General features: G+C 36.9%; 1 protein-coding gene across 6 annotated transcripts in view; it reads right to left on the bottom strand.

The window, feature by feature from the left end:
* Positions 1–22,565, bottom strand: part of NT5C2 (5'-nucleotidase, cytosolic II) — a 77,702-nt gene that overhangs the window by 44,336 nt on the left and 10,801 nt on the right. For 2 of the 6 annotated variants that reach the window (XM_081822836.1, XM_081822837.1), the window contains exon 2: positions 2,364–2,437. In XM_081822836.1, the coding sequence (XP_081678962.1) occupies positions 2,364–2,437 (74 nt within the window). Of the gene's footprint in view, positions 1–2,363; positions 2,438–3,016; positions 3,037–7,657; positions 8,069–15,743; positions 16,403–20,875; positions 21,053–22,565 lie in introns of those variants that run through there. The other 4 variants (XM_081822841.1, XM_081822839.1, XM_081822840.1 and 1 more) reach the window with 4 other exon arrangements.

Below are 22,565 nucleotides of genomic sequence, written 5' to 3'. Positions count from 1 at the left end.
AAGAAGACTAGCAATGATTTTCATCCAACACTGAGTTGTTGAAATAATGTACAGTTTCTCAAGGGGGACTCCTTTATTATTTTTTTATTTATTTTTAAAGATTTTATTTATTTGACAGAGAGAGCGAGAGAGCACAAGCAGGGAGAGCAGCAGAGGGAGAGGGAGAAGCAGGCTCTCTGCCGAGCAGGGAGCCCAATGTGGGACTTGATCCCATGACCCTGGGATCATGACCTGAGCCAAAGGCAGACGCTTAACCATCTGAGCCACCCAGGCGCCCCAAGGGGGACTCCTTTAAAGGGCATTACCCGTTTGAGTGCTTAAGTCCTGGTTTGTTTGTTTAAGGGAGGGAGCCTAGTACTTTGAAATTATACCTCACTATAAATTGTCATTGTTCAAAATGATAATTTAAACTTACCATAATACATATATACATGTGTGTGTATACTCACACACACATTTAAATGTATACTTAGGTTTGAATCTCAGTTCAGCTATATCATAGCTAAACACCCTTGGACAAAGTCCTTAATGTCCTAGCATCATCTGTAAAATGAAGACAACAGTAATATCTGCCTCATAGAGTTTTTGTAAATATTAAATAAGTGACGTGAATGAGATAATCCATGTATTAAATGAGATACTCTATTATTAGAACAGGGCTTACTTAGCACATAATAAGCACTTAATAAGTGTTAATAATTAACTATTATATTTATATATAAGCAAAGTATATTAGTATCTTCACTAAGAATAAGCATTAAAATATGAAGTGGGATTAAAAAAACAAAAAAGCAAAAAGAAGAAATCATAAGGTATCTTTAAAGTTTAGAGACTTTTTTCAGTGACTTTTTCATTAAACAAGAGAATTCATTTTTTCATTATTCTGTGGGAACATGTAGTTATCGCAATGCTCAGTAACAAAATGTGCCTGAACAGTACAGGTTTTCAATAAACACTAACAACTATTTCAATACAATGAGATTGTCTTAATAACCAAGGGAAAAAAAATCTGTCACTTTTTGTTCCCATTAACTTCTACTTCTGCTTTAGATAGTATCTCTTTCAGCTGAATTATCTTACCATTCCTTTCCCTGGAGAGGTAAAATTCTAGAAAGGAGAGAGACTGTAGGATTTTCTCCCAATATGGAAGATCTACCCTGAGAAAGTACAGTACTTCCAACTTGCTTTCTGAGAAGCGGTCCTAAAAGTGTCTGTGTCCAATCAGAAAAATATGTAAGGATAAAAATGCAGCAAAAACAACTTTAAGGCAATAGAAAATGAAATAAACAACAAAGAGTATGGAGGGAAGAAAGGGAAATTCAAACCAAGTCAGTGTATATTTTTAATATATAATTTGTTTGGTATATAGCATAGCTACATCTATGTGGCAACTACCTATAAACTGCATATGTTCATTTTTGCATTATTATATTACAATACATATTTACATATATTTATAATACATTTATGTGTTATAATGAATATTATTATATTAGCCTAAATTGAACATCAAATTGAGATCTAATTTGAGATGGAACTCAGTTTTCTAATACTGTTATAAGACGTTTCTGAAGAAAGTGAATTTATACATTTTAAGATTTTTGTGTAAAGACAGTATTTTTTAGAGAAAATTTCTGAAAGATTCTTTTTCAAGTGTCATGGCAATGCACACATGCATGCATATACATATATACACATGTACTCAACTCAGTCCTTCATCTCTACTACTTAAATGACATTTTCACATCAAAATCAAATGAACTTTTAATAAAAACTTCGTAAGTTCTGAAGAGATCTTGCAACTATTAACTAATCCATTGATTATTTCAAATATATCTCAGAGATAGGAAGGGAAAAACAGTACAGCGCTGTGTTTAAAGTCTATTTGATAATGAACAAAGCAAACAGCTCTAATTTTTTAAAAGTCTTTACATAGTGCATTTGCAATCGTTTCAAAGGAAATAAACACATTTTCCATTTGTCTTAAGAATAACATTAAAATTTTTAACTGTTAAGTCTTCCTTGGGTAGAACAAGAGATACAAAATTCCATCATTGAAGAATAGTTTTACAAAGTAAAAGCCAAAAGTGCCCTGATATACAAATTAATGTATAATTTCACCATACTATTTCTTATCAAGGACTCTAAAATAATTTAGCACTTGTTCTACATATCTATACCATGTAAATTTCAAGGATATCTGGTAATTTCAATATTCATAAATATCAATGGAAGGAGCTTTGATAACAAGAGCTTCTAGTAGCTAAATATATGATTAAATCAAGTGTTTACTGAATTGCCTCCTGTAGACCCACTCTGTTATATATAAAGCAGTTTTTAAGCAATCAAAAAGTGCTACTCACCAGCAAGTGTATAATCCATATCAAAACCAAAACACTTTATTTTTTCCATGGCTAAACTTCGGTTCACAAACACCCTAAAAAAAGAAGCAAAAAATGATCTCTCAATTAACACTGAAGCAAATCCCCCCCCAAAATTCCTAAATTTAATGTAATTATTTGGTTATCTTTCTAGATTTTTTTCATTTAAATACCAGTATTAAGATTCATAACAGGGGGGGCGCCTGGGTGGCTCAGTTGGTTAAGCGACTGCCTTCGGCTCAGGTCATGGTCCTGGAGTCCCGGGATCGAGTCCCTCATCGGGCTCCCTGCTCGGCAGGGAGTCTGCTTCTCCCTCTGACCCTCCTCCCTCTCATGCTCTCTGTCTCTCATTCTCTCTGTCTCAAATAAATAAATAAAATCTTTAAAAAAAAAAAAAGGTTCATAACAGGGGCACCTGGGTGGCTCAGTTGGTTAAGTGTCTGCCTTCGGCTCAGGTCATGATCTCAGGATTCTGGGATGGAGCTCCACTTCCGCATCAGGGCTCTGGCTGGCTCCCTGCTCAGTGGGGAGTCTGCCTCTCCCTCTCCCTTTGCCCCTCCCCCTGAAGCATCTGCCTTCAGCTCAGGTCATTATCCCAGGGTCCTGGGATAGGACTCCTGCATTGGGCTCCTTACTCAGTGGGAAGCCTGCTTCTCTCTCTGCCTGCTGTTCCCCCTGCTTGTGCTCGCTCACTCTTCTCTCTGACAAATAAATAAAATCTTTAAAAAAAAAGATTCATAACAAAATTATTCAAGTCCTTCTTATACCATAAATGAAATCAGATAAATGAAAATATACGTATTTTCTTAACTGTGTCTTAGTATTAACAATGCCATGTGCTAAAGACTTCAGAGAATCAGCTTTTTCTTTTTTTTTTTTTTAAAGATTTTTATTTATTTATTTGACAGAGAGAGACACAGTGAGAGAGGGAACACAAGCAGGGGGAGTGGGAGAGGGAGAAGCAGGCTTCCCACAGAGCAGGGAGCCCGATGTGGGGCTCGATCCCAGGACTCTGGGATCGTGACCTGAGCTGAAGGCAGACGCTTAACGACTGAGCCACCCAGGCGCCCTCAGCTCTCTTTTTCTAAGTTTGACTCCCTAAGATAAACTTATTTTTGAGATTTTATAATACATTCACTCATTCATTTATAATTTATTTAATAAACAGAGTTCATTTAAAGCCTACAACATGCCAGATACTAAAGACATAAACATAAATATATTCGCTCAAACGCTGAGTGCTTACTATATCCCAAACAAGGTACATGATACAGCAGTGAATGAACAAGAGTACCTGCCCTTATGGAACTTCTATTTTAATTTACAATCTCTATCCTTGAGGAATTCAGCCTAGTAGGAGAGACACTTATACACAAATAATTTCAGCAATTCGATAAATGCTATAAAATAAGACAGAGGCAAGGATACCACTTCTTTAGAGACCAGAAGAGATGTCTGAGATGAATCTTAAGCAATCAGTAGAAGTTTTTCAATTGGACAAAGGAACAAAGGCAATCCAGGCAGAATAACTAAGCAAGGACAAGGTTTATAGTGAACTATAAAATATTTACTATGGCTGGAGCAGAGGAGTTTTGTTTGGTTTTGCTTTCCTGTTTGTTTTTGCAAAAGGTTTTCCAGAAGGGCAGGGGTAGGAAGAAGGGGCAATAAAAGCTATGAAGCTAAAAAGGTTAGTAGTAGTCAAAATCATGAAGACTCTGTATGCCACATTAGAGTTTGGACTTGATTGTGCAAGCAAGGACAAATTACCAGATTTTGAAGAAATGAAATAATCAGAGTCAAATTTCAGAAAGATCACTTTTGAAGACATGGGGAAAACTAAACATATAATAGCATGGCAAATCATCACCATGATGATGTTTTGGGGTAAGTTTTAATCATCTCTGAAAACAAAAATACCTTTCGGGGCACCCAGGTGTCTCAGTCAGTTAAGTGTCCGACTCTTGATTTTGTCTCAGGTCATGATCTCAGGGTTGTGAGATCAAGTCCCATGTCAGGGTCTGCGCTGGGCATGGAGCATGCTTGGGATTCTCTCTCTCCCTCCTCCTGCTCCCTCTGCCCCTCCCCACCGTTATCTTAAAACACACACACACACACACACACACACACACACACACCCTTTCCATCTCATCCCCAGCTTGACAGCCAAAATTATTGAATGGTTTATCCTCTTATTACCAAACCTTTTCTTTGCCTTCATTTTAGAAGTAACTATGAGAAATGAGAATGCTACAAATAAAATAAAGATGCCTGGGCTGGGCTCCTATTCACGATGTAGGTCAATAATCTCCAAAGAGGAGTGACTATACCAGGGGATGCAGAAGACTCCACTGGGTACAAAAAGAAGGTATCAGACCTTCTACTGATACTTATTTCATCATTTAAATATGCTTAATTTGTGTATGTTTTCTACTATATACAAATAAGGACAATAGTCCATGAAGGGATGAATGTTCTACGTTTTAACTGATGGAATACTGGGGAGTTTGGGAACCACTAATCTAGGTAATGACTCTTCACCAACTCATATATTACTATTTCAAGTTTTAACAGAAAACTTCCTCTCATCTCAGAATGTATGCACCAATTTTAAATGCAGACCAAAAAAATCAAGTATTTGCTTAGAAATATTTTAATCAAGGACTTAAAATCAATAGGCCCTTGAATTAAGAACTATTAATCTTCTGAAAAATACAAAAATCATTACTTATCTTAGTGTGTTATGCACACTGGATTAGCTCTATAAAACCCTTAGTTCCTGAGAACTAAATCCTGAGAATTAATGCCAGTATTGGTATTTACCTCCTTATCTCTGTAATACTGTAGATTAACACTTTATTTTTCTAATGGGATTATGTACATCAATTATGCTTTACCCAGTTTATCTACTAAGTACAGATGAGTTATATATGAAAGTCAATGTTTAGAATCTAGGCAATACTGAGTCTTGTATATTAGTTTTGCCACTGACCAATGGTGGACTATATTTTATATACAAAGTACCTAAAAGGCCTATTTATAATTCTTCTTACCCCAAATTACTGTAGCAATATTCCTTTGGATTTTGGGCTTCCTCTGCAGATAGGTGTTTTTCTTTTCCCTTTTCTTGGGGCTTCTTTTCCCCTTAATTAGACCTGTTGGGCGCTTTGGTCTCCTATTTTAAGATGCCCTAATACAAGTCCTTTCTAATAAATGGGAGGGAGATAGAAGCCTAATGGATAGCCAAAAGATCCAAGGAACTACAAGATAAAAGACACCCACTCAAATCTTTTTTTAAACACCCACAAACCCAAATATATCACCATGATCTTTCTACCACTTCATCAAATTTCACCCTGCTTTTACTGATAAAAGTATCTATTTTATTATCACCTTTTCTCAGTTACATAAATCCTTTTGAAGGCACAAGAGGGGTAAGACACAAAGCAATGGTTCTAACTCTGGAAACCAAATGTTGCCACTGAAGATTAGGCTTTTCAAACACACTCTCAATTCAGGCTAGAGGCCAACTGGATCAAATCCTTGATCAGAGCCCAAACAGCTGACATGCCTAAAATATTCTATGGGAATTCAGGCAGGAACGACTGCAAAGATTCTTACGATACAACCCAGGAGGGATACATGTTGGGACCACATGATAAAAGAAACAGCTTGGTTTCTGACAGAATGTGAGCTGGTTTCAGCACAGCTCAAATCACAGGGTAAAAAACAGACTTTGCTACTATCAATCAATCAGTGCTAAAGGTAGAAAGAAACTATCAACAGACCCAGCAAGATAGCTTACCAGTTTATTTCTTGGTCAGAAGAAAGATTAAGCCTGTACTCCTTTATAACATTATTTTAAGGATATGAAGATTATAATGCACCTTAGGTATATTATCCATACAAACTCTTGGAATCACATATGTTGGGAATATGAAAATCTATTGTTTTTGCCAAAATTATGACTGCTAAATATCCATCAAATCACACTCTTTCCCCTTCGATTAACTTGTTACCTTATTCAATTAGCACATTTGTTGAAAGCCTACTACAAAGCCAGAACCACTTTGTTTCAGGGAGTAGACTGAGTGAGGAAAGACTTTTTAGATGCATAACTTTAGGAAATAAGATGTCTTATGAATATCCTTCATCTTTTCACTTTCATTCAAAATAAGTAACCTCATCCACAGAAGAAATTCCTGAATTTAAGAAACAATCACTCCTGTCTCCCCTTCTCAATCCTATTATGAAACAAAAAGAAAAATCTCACATATGTTTTCATCTCTTCTTTCCCTATAAAACATGGAAGGAAAGGGCAATAAGGGAATTAAATCTAATTTGGGTGCGAATATCTAAAGTGTATTAAGTAAAGCTATAATGACAAAAGGGGACAGCTGGGTTATAGAGAATTGCAATAATACATACTCTTAAGATTTACAGAGATAATAAATACCCAAATGCTGAAAGTATGCACTGACTTCAGAAGACAGGCAGCCTGGGGCCAGAAATATCATGTCTCCAGGATACAGTCTTCAAGAGAAACAATCTCTTGGCCCCAAACTAATCACTATTCTTTACTGTTACAACAAAAGAGAATATTAGGCACTGTATCAGTTAAAAGACTGGCTCACTGTCCCACCATACATTTAAAACAAAAGACTGTATCTGCTTGGAGAATTCAAAAATTTCTATTGGTCCCAGGGCCTTGACTCTGTCTGGGCCAATGCCAATTTACTCATGTCACTTTTCTAAATTATTAACCAGTGGAACACACTCTACTATAGACCTCCACTTCCGGAATGTGAATACATTTGTGAAATGAACTTTCCAAAGCTTATTTTAAATAAAGCACAAAGTCTCCACAAAGCATGACTGACCTAAGCATCCAACCTTAAAATGCAATTATCAGTCAGAAATTCCTACATATTAAGGCATATTTGCAAGATACAGATTTGAGCATTAACAAGAGAAACCATCTTTAGGAAACAACACATATAAAACCTGGCACTATAAAACCAGGCACAGATTTAGACAGAGATAAATTTAACAGCTTTTACTATCACATCCCACCACAGTAAGGCATGAAATTTAAAGAAATTCTATCCAAGGAAATATAGATATTAACCATAAGAAATAAGACTATGTGCTTTAAGAGTAAGGATCTAGTATCTTCATACTTAAGGAACACGAACATGCAATTTACTAAATTTAGAATTTTGTCAATAGCAAACTCGTAGCAGTTTTGAGATTTAACTCATAATTCAAAGCAGCATTACCTCATCTGTCACTGGTTGCCGTTCTGCAATGCGTGAAACTATCTGAGTCAATAAGTTCTTGAAGTCACATAACAAAATTCTTCTTCAAGTCCCTAGTATAATTTATTTCTGTGTAACTTTAACCTAACTTCAAAAAGACTGTTTTAGTCTGAACCAAGCCCCTCAACAGCATGTAACTTCTGAGACTGTTGGAGAAAACACCTCTGTGTCTAATTTAACTTGTCATTGGATATCACTGTTGCTCCACACAAATCCATTTGGAAGAGTTTCTTTGGCGATGGTGCACTTTATCCCTAGCTCCTCCCCGTCTAGAGTCACAATTTCCTGGCCAAGGGCCCAACAACAGTTACTGCAACAACAAATGAGACTAAAGATACAAGTATAAAATCTTCTTGGGCATGTTTTGGTTATGGGTTTGTGTAATAATATACTCAAAGCTTGTTGCAATCAAACAAAAGTTACAAGTGCTTTTTCAAGATCAGATAGAGAGTATAAATTTAGATTATGAACCAAACAATGTCTCTTTGTGAGTATATATGTGTGTTTACTTAAAATATGCTATAATGTGGATTTCTGTTGAAAATCTAATTTAGTATCTTTCTCCCCAAACTAGTTTCTATTTCTGCTTTTGGCACTCTCCTTTTACCACTCAACCCTAAAATCTACTTAATATTGTTTCCTCTCCCTCAAATCCACATCATCTCATCTGCCTTCATTTAAATTTCCAAATGTTGGGGGGGCGCCAGGGTGGCTCAGTCAGCTAAGCGTCTGCCTTCGGCTCAAGTCATGCATAATCCAAGGGTCCTGGGATCCTTGGGCTCCGTGCTCAGCAAGGAGCCTGCTTCTCCCTCTGCCCCTCCCCCTGCTCATGCTTTCTCTCACTCTCTCACAAATAAATAAAATCTTTAAAAAATAAATAAATAAAAATAAATACATTTCCAAATGTCTATGGAAACCAAATCTTCCATTCAATTCATACCGCTACCAACTTGTCCAGGTCCTTGTTAAATCATTAACTCTCCAGCAATCACCTTCCAATTGTTCTGCCTGCACACTAATAGCCAAATTGATTGTTTTGAAGTACTGCTACTCAAAGTGTGGTGTGTGGTCCACAGACCAATGCTGGTCTGTGAATAGTCCTCACTAATCCATGACAAGATACATACAGAAATTGCAAGTATTTAGAAACTTTTATAGCAATTGTGAAATTTTATGTTTGTTGAATGTAATAATAAAAAATGCAGGGGTGCCTGGCTGGCTCAGTCCAAAGAGCATGCAACTCTTGATCTCGGGGTTTTGAGTTTGAGACCTATGTTGGGTGTAGAGATTACTTAAACTTAAAAAAATATACAGACTTACATGTCTCTTCATTTTCCTAGTAATTCATTTTTACTATATTTTATAAATGCATCGATTTGAAAAGATTGGGATGAAAACAAACAAAAAATGATCCCCCATCACTGATGGTTTGAGAAACACTGTCCTAAAGCCCAGCTCCAACCATGTCACTCTCCTACTTAACCTTCAGACATTCCTCATTACCTACCCAAACTATATAAGTTTTTGTATCTTCAAGGAGTTCAAAGCTTTTCACCATCTTTCCAAAATCAGTTTTATCTCATATTGCTCCACATCATGCACCTTCTGCTCTAATAATCAAAATGAACTACTTGCTATTTCCTAAAGGTGCCCTGAAGCTTTGTTTATGCTGTTCCCCATACCTGAAAAATGTCCTCCTCAGTTATCTCTAATTTTTCAAGACACAGCAATCTCAGGTGATTTCTTCAAGAAACTATTCTGGCTGTGCCACAGAACTACTTGCAGTGATGCCTCTGGGTCTCAGATTACTTTTCTACTTAATGAAAGAGATTATAGAGTTGTGATCCATGTGAGAGATTTGAATATTCAAAATCCTTTATTTTGTGGTATATTTTGTCACATACATAAAATATACAGGTAGTTCTCTTACTCTTTACTGGATTATAAACTTTGAGGCCAGGATTTACTACCTTCCCAAAACCTAGCATAGGGCCTTGTAAAGAGCAGACACAATATTTAACTGAGTACTGGGTTTCTTTTGGGGGTAGTAAAAATGTTCTAAAATTAGACAGTGGTACTGGTTACACAACTCTGTGAATATACTAAAACCACTGAATTATACACTTTAAAAGAGTGAATTGGATGGTATGTGAACTATATTTCTGTAAAGCTGTTATTTAAAAAACATAATTGCAAGGCCTCATTCCGCCTTTATGTCCCTATCCTTCAGGAAAAAGTATGCTTGGCGATGTAAAAACATATAGGTAAGAACTTTCTAATTTATGAAATGGACTCCTAAAAATTGAAGTTCAAATATCATGGATCTACAGACACAACAAAAACATTCTGGACTAGATTTTATAAAAGAAAAAAATGATTGGGATGCCTGGGTGGCTCAGTCGGTTAAGCATCTGCCTTCAGCTTGGGTCATGATCCCAGGGTCCTGGGATCGAGTCCCACGTCGGGCTCCCTGCTCCGCGGGGAGCCTGCTTCTCCTCTACCTCTGCCTCTCTCTCTCTCATGAATAAATAAATAAAATCTTAAAAAAAAAAAGAAAAAAATGATTTAAATAGCATTAGTTTTTGTTTTCATAAACTTCAGCCAATAATTTACTAATATGTCTGAGTATTTTCTCTGAGGAACACCCTCAGAAGGGATATATTTTGTCACATTGTGCCAAGAGAACAGCAGCCTGTGCTTTAAAAGCCTGAACAACAGGGGCACCTGAGTGGCTCAGTCGGTTAAGCGTCCGCCTTTGGCTCAGGTCATGATCTTGGGGTTCTGGGATCCAGCCCTGCATGGAGCCTGGCGTCAGGCTCCATGCTCCGTGGGGAGTTTGCTTCTCCCTCTCCCTCTGACCCTTCCCCCGCTCATGATTTCTCTCAAATAAATAAATATTTTTAATAAATAATTAAAAGTCTGAATAAGCATATTATCATTTCTAAAGTAAAACATGAATTAATTATAATATTCACTTTTCTCACTCAATTATTCAATATAAAAATGTTATGGTGAAAAGAAGTGACTATGGTGGCATACACAGAACAAAATAAAAGATGATTAAAATTTAAGATGCCATTACTTGTAACACTCACCGATTTTATGCCACTAAAAGGGGGGGGATGACTAAGAAAATTTAGGGCCTCTTAAAGCTAGGGTATCACAGGGCTACCCATAATATGGTGAAAAAGAAGAAAGAAATCTGCAACACAGAAGAAACACACAACTTTGTACATCTCAGCCCTGACATAGTCTAGGGCAGGGGGAAAACCTCCCCTTGAGAATCTGAAGAGTCATGTAGTAGGTTTATGGTCTGAATTTACACTACTAGTATGGTTAATATTGCCACTAGGTGACTAAAAGAAACACAGTTATCTGGAAGAACTCGACTTAATTCTAGGTGGTATACTGCTAAATGCAGCCCAATTTCAGAGATGTTTAAATGTTAAAAATGTGTATAAAATACTAAGAGTACTGATCATACTATCTTTCCACTGAAACTTTCAAAACATACTTTAAGGAAGAGACATTAAAATTCCTTTCACCTCCTTTCCCAAATGAAGGAACTGCAGTAATGAGAGCAGGATGGCGGGGAATAAAAGAAAAAGCTAGCAAATGAAGAATACACAAATTAAGGGAGAAACTGAAGACAGTATCAGTATTCTGAATATAAATTTACTGTTCTAAAACCTTGGTCTAATTAAATACAGGTTTTTCAAATCCCTTTTTCCCTATTTTCCTCTAAGTTCTTTTTCATTTTTTTCTCCACAATTGTTTTAAAGATTTCATTTATTTATTCAGGGAGGCGGGGAACAGGACGGGAATGGAACAGACAGGGAAGGACAACAAGCAGACTCCCTGCTGAGCACAAGCCCTTGCAATGCAGGGCTAGATCTCAGGATCCTGAGACCATGACCTGAGCCAAAACCAAGAGTTGGAGGCTTAACCAACTGAGCCACCCAGGCACCCCTTCTCCTCAAATTTTTAAAGTAAAGACCAATGTACCAGTGTATAGAGGATAATTTATAAAATGCAGCAAAATACAAAAGTTGAATTTTGTGGAATAAAAATGAAAAGAAAGTATGATTATCCAATGTTATCATCAGGCCAACTTAAAAATTATACTGACGGGGCGCCTTTGGCTCAGGTCATGATCCTGGAGTCCCGGGATCGAGTCCCGCCATCGGGCTCCCTGCTCGGCAGGGAGTCTGCTTCTCCGTCTGACCCTCCTCCCTCTCATGCTCTCTGTCTCTCATTCTCTCTCTCTCAAATAAATAAATAAAATCTTTAAAAAAAAAAAAATTGTACTGATGGTGCCTATAATGGAAAAGAGAGGTCAATATCTAGAATTTAGGGGAGCCTGGGTGGCTCAGTTGGTTAAGCCTCCAACTCTTGGTTTCAGCTCAGGTCATGATCCCAGGGATCCTAGGATCCAGCCCCGAGACAGACAGGCTCTGCACTCAGCAGGGAGTCAGCTTCTATGCCTCTCTCCTTCTCCCTCTGCTCCTCCCCTGGCTCGCAGATACTCTCTAGATATATAAAATAAAGAAAATTTTTTAAAAGATTTTATTTATTTGACAGAGAGAGAGCAAGTGAGCGTGCACAAGCAGGGGGAGCAGTAAAGGGAGAGGGAGAAGCAGGCTCCCCACTGAGCAGGGAGCCCGACGTGGGATCATGACCTAAGCTGAAGGCAAATGCTTAACGAACTGAGCCACCCAGGTGCCCCTAAAATAGAAATCTTAAAAAAAAAAAATCTAGAATTTAAAATAAAAGCAAATGATAAAACTCATATCCTAAAGCATCTGTATTTCCCCAAGTACATTCCCTTGAATAAGGATAAACAGTAACATGGGCACCTGAGTGGCACAGTCAGTTAAGTCTCAGATTCTTGATTTCGGCTCAGGTCAGGATCTCAGGGTCCTGAGATTGAGCCCTGTCTGAGGCTCCACACTGGGCGTGGAACCTGCTTAAGATTCTTTCTCTCCCGCTGCTCCTCCACACACCCCCCAACCCCCCGCCTCCGGTTCACACTCTCTCTCAAATAAATAAAATCTTAAAAAAAAAAAAAAGCACTACCCAAACTCTTTTCTCTTTTGCATTCTCATCAGCAATACATTGGAGTCTGTGTTTTTAATTTTAGTCATTCTAGTGGGTCTGCAATGGTATCTTATTGTGGTTTTAATTCATATTTCCCTAATGACTAAAGATGTAGAGCATCTTTTCAAGTACTTATTGGCCATATCTTTTTCTGTGTGAAACAGCCATTCAAATCTTTTGCCCACTTTTTTCTTAAAGATTTTATTTATTTGTGAGAGAGAGAAAGAGAAAGCACAAGCAGAGGGATTGGTAGGCAGAGGAAGAAGCAGGCAGAGGGAGAAGCAGGCTCCCGGCTGAGCAAGGAGCCGGATGCGGGACGTGATCCCAGGACCCTGGGATTATGACCTGAGCTGAAGGCAGATGCTTACCCAAATGAGCCACGCAGGCATCCCTTTTTGCCCGTTTTTAAACTGGGTTTGTTTGTCTTATTATTATGCTGTGAGAATTCTTCATACATTTTGGATGTAAGTCCTTTATTAGATATATATGTATTGAAAATATCTTCTCCAGTCTGTGGCTTGCCTTTTCATTTTCTTAATGGTGTCTTTCAAATAGCAGAGCAGTTTTGCTTTTATTGTAGTTGTTTTGATGAAACACAAGTGATCAATTTTGACTTTCATATTATGTATTTTACCTAAGAAATTTTTAGCTAATTCAAGTTCACAAACATTTTCACCTACACTTTACTTTTTACTTTTATATTTAGGTCTAAGATCCATTTGTGTTATTTTTTATATATGGTTTGAGGTAAAGGTCGAGGTTCACTTTTTTTCTATATGAATGTTCAGTTGTTCCATCCACTGAATTACCTTGGCCTCACTGCTGAAAATCAATTGACTATATATGCCTGGGTCTATGAACTTGCTATTAGGTTTCACGATCTGTATATGTCTATCCTTACACTAATACCACACTGTCTCCATTACCATAAGTTTACGTAAGACTCAAGTATAATTTCTGGTGATTTAACTGTAGTAACAATCTTTTCCTATTACTATTAGAAAAATATTTCATAGATATCAAATGAAAGACTATACTACATGTCCAAATATCACACATACATAAACTGTGAATATTAGAATTCTTTTCATACAAAGTACAAAATTTATCCATTTATTTCTAAAGATAGCAAAGGAAAATAAAATCTAACTGATTTCATTTATATGATCCATGCATCTCAACTGAACTTGCTCAGGGGTGCCTGGCTGGCTCAGTCAGTAGAGCGTGGAACTCTTGATCTCAGGGTTGTGAGTTCAAGCCCCACATTGGGGGTAGAACTTACTTTTAAAAAATAAATACATGGGCAATTATAAAAGCAAATCTTAAAAAAAATGAACTTGTTCATGTATCTATTCAGACAGTATGGGAATTGCCCCAGTGGCTCCTAGAAATAAAGCTAAAAGAGTATCTTAGCCCTTACGGTATCCTTTGGTTTATACAGATCTCTTTCTAACTAACCAATTCTAACACATACTTTACCATAGGGGAAAAATTAGCACTAATTACTTTCTAAGAATTTTGACTGCACCTAGAAATATAGTTCTTAAATCTACAAACCAGCTTTATAAACAATCATGTGGGGGTGCCTGGGTGGCTCAGTGGGTTAAGCAGCTGCCTTTGGCTCAGGTCATGGTCCCACGGTCCTGGGATCAAGCCCCGCATCAGGCTCCCTGCTCAGCACCTGCTTCTCCCTCTCACTCTGCCGCTCCCCCTGCTTGTGCTCCCTCGCTCTCTGTCAAATAAAATCTTTAAAAAAGAAATAAAGAAATAAAAATTAAAAAAACAATTATGTGTACAAGACTGACAAATATTACCAACGTGTGTGATCATCTTAATCATAAAAATTGTTTAACAACTACAGGTTTATAGCCAGTGCTTAAAGGAACAAAAAAATACAAACCCTAAAGAGGCAGTCCTTTCATAATTTTTACATTTAAGAAAGTTCAAAATTCTAGTGATAACATGAGAGGTCTAAAAATAATACAGACTTATTACGTCCATGGTTGTTCTCTTTATTCACTAATGAGGTTTAAAATAGCAGGAAAATGGGCCAATTTTGTCTTGCTCACAATCAATACATTATTAGATTAAAAGAAATTATAAAAATGGGGCTCTGAAACTACTTCAAAATTTCTAATAGAACCAAGAATTAGAAAAAGAATTAAGAGCTTCCAGAAAATCAAAATTAAAATTTTACTGATTTTTGAAAAATTTTTTTTAGATCTATGTCCTACTTAATCAAAGGGAATGTCTCTCTGAAATTAACCAGGTCTAGTTATGCTTGAAGGTTAGGAATGAAATAGTATGCAATCATTAAACTTCATGTCACCTATTAGAGTGGTAACAAAAAGAATTTCCGTAACAATCCAGACTCAGGTATAAGAGACAATCATTAAAAAAAAAAGGACAATAAAAACCTTAACACAAAACTATTTTATATTGCCAAGTAAAAAGAATAGTGGATTCTACTCAAAATTACTTTTTGCTTACACTTCCCAGAAAGAAACAAAATCACAAGCTGCTTTTCACTCAATCTTTCACACCATTTTCCAAAGGTACAAATTATTTGAAAATGCCTTTGAGTTTTTAATTTCACTCATTTCTATGTAAAATTCTTTGGTAAGACACCACTGTTTGTTTCCAATCTTCATAAATACTTTCTACAGAAAAACAAAATGAGTTTACCACAGAGTAAACAGGGTGCTTAAAGCTCACTAAATTTCTACTAGGAGCATCCATCCTCAATGCTGTCTTTCAAAACAGCAATAGTAACTTTACAGTAGATTACATATAAAACATTAACAATGTAAGCTTTCAGCTAAATTTCTTTTAATCTCTCCTTCTACCTTCCCTGTTGGACTGGTAAAACTGCTTATTAATCTTCCAATTCACAGATGACTAGAACATCTCTTTGCTGAGAAAAACGAAGGAAAAAGAATAATAAACTCACCCTTCCTTAGACATTCTCAAAGATCTACTTCCTCTGGATGAGAATACAGGATCAACAAACAAGCTTCACTGATCTCTTGAGAACTGTAGCTCATTTGTTAAAGCACAGAGAACTCAGGCCCTGAGAGGCCCAACAAATTCGGGCACAATGCCGAACCCTAACCAGGCAATATCTCAGTGACTAATAACCTCAGCTTTAAATACTTAAAAACCTAAGAATAATAGAAAAAAACTAGAGGGTAGAAAAAATAACTAATGGTCTGAAATGTTTAAGACTGGCCAGTTTAGAAAGGCGACAATCCAAATGGCAAGTTCCCCTAAGAGACAGGAATCGTTACTGGCAAACACACAGAAAAAGCAAATTTACCCCCTAATGAGGCCTGCCAACAGTACGCAAACAATGTGAGTTTCACAGAATGGAGCGGCCCTAGTCAGTCCAAATCATTTTTAGTTTACTCTGGGAGAGGGGAAAAAAAAATCAACAGGATAAATAATACTATGTTTTAATTCTCAATTAAGTTATTTCCTCCCTTAGAAAATGAACAATGTGAACTACAGAAGAAGGAAGTATTTATATACCGATCATATTACAGGAGGAACATAAAGTATTTCCACACTGAGGTCTTTTTTTCTGATCATTAACTGCTTTTAAAGAAAACATCTGTGTTCACAAATATTTTACTCAATTGCCTGAAAATTTCAGCTCATGTGGAAAGAAATTTACAGATCTCTGGCATATGCGGGATAAATCCAGAACATTCTAAAGGTTAATTCCAAATCTCAAAGCAAGTTGGAAGTTTGAAAGAAAAACATCTGCAACATTCTTACCTCCTGATCAATATAATGTATAGGGATTATGCAACAAGGGGAAAAATAAACAAGTGTGCTAAAGTCTAAGAACACTGAAATGACAAGTATATCCTGCTAATGGTGATTCAAATTAAAAATATACATACCTTAAAGAAATACTACACGAATTAAAACTTTGAATTAAAAAAATTCTCTTTAAATATCACCTAAATATTTTACTAATAAGGTTTCTATTAGCTATTAAAATGTGTAGTTACCATAACTAAAAGCAGTATATCTGAAACAAAAATAACACTGTACGTTAAGTATACTTGAATAAAAATTTTTTTTAAAATAAAGCACTATCTAAATACTATAAATTTCAAGCTAGAATTATTTTCAGTTTATTTAGAAAAGCAGTACTGTATAATGGAAGGAGAATGAGCCCTGGAGCAACTAGGTTTAAATTCTAGCTTCTCCACTTTCTGGCTCTGGAACCTTGAATAAGTTACTTACCCTAAACCTCATATTTTTTATCTACAGAAGACAGGTAACATCTGGTAGGGTTGTTGTCTGTCATTTTTGAGTACTCAAAGAACTATTATAACTTCAGATGTGGGGGTACAGGAAAGCAACTGGGTTGCTTGTCAAGCATTATCTCACCAAAACATCTCTTGGGAAATACTTTTTTAAAAATCCCGTTCTCGGGGTGCCTGGGTGGCTCAGTCATTAAGTGTCTGCCTTCAGCTCAGGTCATGATCCCAGGGTCCTGGGATCGAGCCCCGCATCGGGCTCCCTGCTCCGCGGGAAGCCTGCTTCTCCCTCTCCCAGTCCCCCTGCTTGTGTTCCCTCTCTCGCTGTGTCTCTCTGTCAAATAAATAAATAAAAATCTTTAAAAATAGAAAAAAAATAAATAAAAATCCCGTTTTCAAATTGTACATGAAGATGAAGGACTTTCACAGACTCTCCTCAACCCAAATTCCATAAATACAGAATACAAACAATATGGAAGAATAATGCTTAAAACTGCCAATTTCCCATGGCTTCCCGGGATTTTCAGTATGTGGCTCAGTGTGGTGGAAATAAATGTAATTACTAGTTTAAGGCTTTACTACTTGCAAAGAGAAAGGAAAACAATTCTCACTTGAACAAAGGGTATACACATTTACATGAGCTTCCTATGCAAATGATAAAGCACTGAGATGATTAGATCTTTCAAACTCCATTCATATAGTCAAGAAATATTCACTGAATCTCTATGTGTCTGGTACCTATAATACAAAGATGAACATGGCAGTCCTTGATTTTAAGGTGTTCGAAGTCTAATGGAGGAGACCCACTCACAAAGCTTAAAAACAGTGTGTAATTATAGGATTAGAGATATGTACAACAGAGAGATGCATCTATATTCTCTTGGCTGAGTCTTACTGAAGGGCAAAATGCCCAAGTTGTTTTTTTAAACTGACAATGTGCAGGGCACCTGGGTGGCTCAGTCAGTTAAGCCTCTGCCTTCAGCTCAGGTCATGATCCCAGGGTCCTGGGATGGAGCCTCAGGACCATCTCCCTGCTCAACAGGGAGTCTGCTTCTCCCTCTCTCTTTGCCCCTCCCCCTGCTCTCTCTCTCTCCTGCTCTCTCTCAGATAAATAAATCTTAAAAAAAAAAAAGAAAAAGAAGAAAACGAAATTAAATGGAATAATGCAAAATGCTAACCTAAGGCCCAGGCTCTTAACCACCATGCTAAAGGATTAGCAGGTATTAATCAGGCTAAAAGGAAAAGAGTGAGTGGATAACATTTCAACAGAAGAGTAACTATGAATGAAGAGCAGCATAGCAGACATTATGATGTATGAAAAAACCTAGACTCAGTTCAGAGTTAATGAAATACAGAGTTGAGGAAGTATCTAAATAAATAAATCATAAATAAATAAAATGTATTGAGAAGGGACTATAAAGATGATCTCCAAACTACTAATCACCTAAGAGAGAGGAGTGAGGGTGAAAAGGTAAATGAAGAGGGACTGAACAGACATTTCAGTCTGTATTTCTGTACTCCTGAATATTATACAGTAAGAATTTACTTGGATGTCACCTAAATATTTTTAAACACTGTTAAAAAATAATTAAGAGATTAAAATTTGGGATTATCATATTGAACTGAAATGGTTTAACTTCTGAATAGATGCATTAACAATTAAAATTCTCTTTTAAAAAGCCTTGAAAGGAGGGAGTTGGAAATAGAGCCAGGATGTACTTCAGGTCTTGACTCTTAAACCAAAGTTCTTTAAGATTTAAATGTTTCCTATAATAACTGGAAACTATAAAAAGTAACACAGCATATTTAATAAAAGATTCCAAAATGAAACTCTGACCCAACTAAAAAAGAGAATTAGTAAACTAAAAGGTAGGTCTGAAATACCTTCGAGAATGTAACACGGAGAAAAAAAGACGGAAAATACAAGAGAAAGAATGAGAGAAGAGAGGACATAGTGCTAACGTCTAACGTATGTTTATCAGAATTCAGAAGGAGAGGATAAAGACAATAGAGTAGGGACAATATATGAAAAGATAATGACTGAGAATTTAGGAAACCAATTAAAGACAAGCATAGTATCAAGAACTCAAATGAATCCCAAGCAAGATAAATAAAACAAATCCAAAGTTTATTAGTCTCCAACTCGAGAAGGAGTATGTATGAGAGTGACACTTTTGATATGCCTTTTGCATAATTTTTTGTTTAAGATTTTATTTATTTATTTGACAGAGAGAAACAGCAAGAGAGGGAACACAAGCAGGGGGAGTGGGAAAGGGAGAAGCAGGCTCCCTGCAGAGCAGGGAGCCCGATGCGGGGCTCAATGCGGGCCCATCCCAGCACTCTGGGACCATGACCTGAGCCAAAGGCAGACGCTTAACAACTGAGCCACCCAGACGCCCCACCTTTTGCATAATTTTAACTTTAATAACAGATATAATGTGATGAAACAGGATGTATTATTAGGTAGTAATATATATTATATTAAATGATAATACAATTAAATCAGTAAGAATGGAAAGAAAAAAACAAAAACAAAAACAACAGGGGTGTCTGGGTGGTTCAGTTATTAAGCGTCTGCCTTAGGCTTGGGTCATGATCCCAGGGTCCTGGGATTGAGCCCTGCTTTGGGCTCCCTGCTCAGCGGGAAGCCTGCTTCTCCCTCTCCCACTCCCCCTGCTTGTGTTCCCTCTCTCGCGATGTCTCTGTCAAATAAATAAATAAAATCTTAAAAAAAAAAAAACACAACTAAAAAACAAACTAACAAATGAACCTATTTATACTGCATACAACTACCCTAACCACACTGTATAGAAGAACAGCAGGAAATAACTAATCCAAATAACTTAAAACAAAAAAACAAAAAACAGCATTTGATTATATATCATTAGTCACTGGTAGGGTAAGTAAGAAAGGAGAAGTACCGCAAACAAATCCTGAACTATTTAAAAGTTTGTTATGGTATGAGCAAAGCAATTAAGAAACTACTGTAGATGTATTATTAGATTGAGCAAATGAGTAAATATGTTGATGTTGTGAAGAGCCAGGGTTCTTGCTACAGAACAACAGATAATTTCATGGAATGAAAGTAAACAAGAAGGAACCTTCTTTGGAGAAACTGGAATTAGAAGCAATTAGAACTCATGATTTCAAAAATATGTGTAAGAATGTGTACTCAGTGAAAATAACAAATAAAGGTAAAGACATCTCTGTGGGGACGAATGCGTGGCTCAGTCAGTTAAGTGTCTGCCTTCAGCTCAGGTCATGATCCCAGTGTCCTGGGGTCGAGCCGTGCATTGGTTTCCTTGTCCAGCGGGGAGCCTGTTTCTCCCTCTGCCTGCCGCTCCCCCTGCTTGTGCTCTCACTCTCACACTCTCTCTCTGGAAATAAATAAAATCTTTAAAAAAAAAAAAAAAGACATCTCTATGATACTCCACCCAAAATAAGCAGAACATACTTTCTTGTCAAGTACATATAGAAGATTATACAAGATAGGCTACATGTTAGCCCATAAACCAAACCTCAATAAATTTAAGAGGACTGAATCATACAAAATATGTTCTCCAAATATGATGGAATTAGGCACAAATCAGCAGCAAAAAGCACCTGGGACATTCACAAATAGGTGAAAATTCAACAACACATTTCTAAATAACCAATGGGTCAAAAAGAAATCACAAGAGGAAACAGAAAATTCTTAGAGATCACTCAAAACAAAAACAAAACGTATCAAAATTTAGGGGATGCAGCAAAAGCTTACTGATAGGTAAATTTATAGCATTAAAATGCATTTATTAAAAAAGAAGAGGGGCACCTGGGTGGCTCAGTCAGTTAAGCAGCCAGCTCTTGATTTCAGTTCAGGTCATGATCACAGGGTCCTGGGATTGAGCCCCACATCAGGCTCTGTGCTCAAAGGGGAGTCTGCTTGAGGATTCTCTCTCTCCCTCTGCCTGTTCACACATGGCTCTCTCTCTAAAATAAGTAAATAAATCTAAAAAAAAAAAGAAGAAGAAGAAGAAGAAGAAGAAACATCTCAAAGCAATGACCCAACCTTAAACCTTAAGAAATAAGAAAGGAGCACATTAAACTCAAAACAAGCAGAAGGAAGGAAACAATAAAGATCAGAGCAAAGATAAAAGAAAACAGAAAAACACTGGTGGAAAAAAATCAGTGAAACAAAGGTTGGTTTCAACAATATAACAACATTTTGCTATTACAATGAAGGAAAAAAAAGACTCAAACTACTAAAATCAGAAATGAAAGCAGAGAATTACTAGTGACCTTAAAGAAATAAAAACAAATATAAGGGAATACTATAAATAATTGTATGCCCACATAATATGTAACAGAAATGAGGGCGCCTGGGTGGCTCAGTTGGTTAAGCGACTGCCTTCGGCTCAGGTCATGATCCTGGAGTCCCTGGATCGAGTCCCGCATCGGGCTCCCTGCTCAGCAGGGAGTCTGCTTCTCCCTCTGACCCTCCTCCCTCTCATGCTCTCTCTCGCAAATAAATTAAAAAAAAAAATCTTAAAAAAAATATGTAACAGAAATGAAATGGACAATTACCTAGAAACACACAAACTACCAACACTGACTCAAAAAAAAATAGAAAATCTGAATAGATCAATAATAAGTAAAGCGATTAAGTCAGTAATAAAAAAAATCTTCCAACAAATATGAAAACTGAGGGGCGCCTCGGTGGCTCAGACGTTGGGCGTCTGCCTTCGGCTCGGGTCATGATCCCAGGGTCCTGGGATCGAGCCCTGCATCGGGCTTCCTGCTCTGCGGGAGGCCTGCTTCTCCCTCTCCTACTCCCCCTGCTTGTGTTCCCTCTCTCGCTGTGTCTCTGTCAAATAAATAAATAAAATCTTAAAAAAAAAAAAAGAAAACTGACAGCTTCACTGGTGAACTCTATCAAATGTTTAAAGAATTAACAACAATCCTTATCAACCTCTTCCCAAAAATGGAAGAAGAGGGAGCACTTCCCAGATCATTCTATGAAGCCAGTATTACATCTTTTTTTTTTTTTTTGAAGTAGGCTCCATGCCCAGCGTGGAGCCCAACATGGGGCTCAAACTCATGACCCTGAGATCAAGACCTAAGCTGAGACCAAGAGTCGGATACTCAACCAAATGAGCCACCCAGGCGCTCCAAGCCAGTATTATATCTTCATACCAAAGCCAGATAGGACATTACAAGAAAAGAAAAATACAGAATATCCCTTATGTAGATACAAAAAATCCTCAACAAAATACTAGCAAACCAAATCCAACAAAGTACAAAATTACATGATCATTTCGATAGACACAAAAAGGCATGTGACAAAATCCAACACCCTTTCATGATAAAGACATTCGACAAACTAGGAATAGAAAGAAATCTCAAACAATAAAAAGGAACTTCCACAACCTAATGAAGGACAGCTATGAAAAACCTGCAGCTAACATCATACTTAATGATAAAAGACTGTAAGATTTCTTCCTAAGGTGAGGCAAAAGAAAAGG

Source organism: Leptonychotes weddellii, chromosome 6 (genome assembly GCF_054177405.1).
Source record: "Leptonychotes weddellii isolate Sample4059 chromosome 6, ASM5417740v2, whole genome shotgun sequence".
In the NCBI taxonomy this organism is placed as follows: Eukaryota; Metazoa; Chordata; class Mammalia; order Carnivora; family Phocidae; genus Leptonychotes; species Leptonychotes weddellii.
The sequence above is the reverse complement of the archived record's forward strand: the minus strand, read 5'-3'. Positions and strand labels throughout refer to the sequence as shown.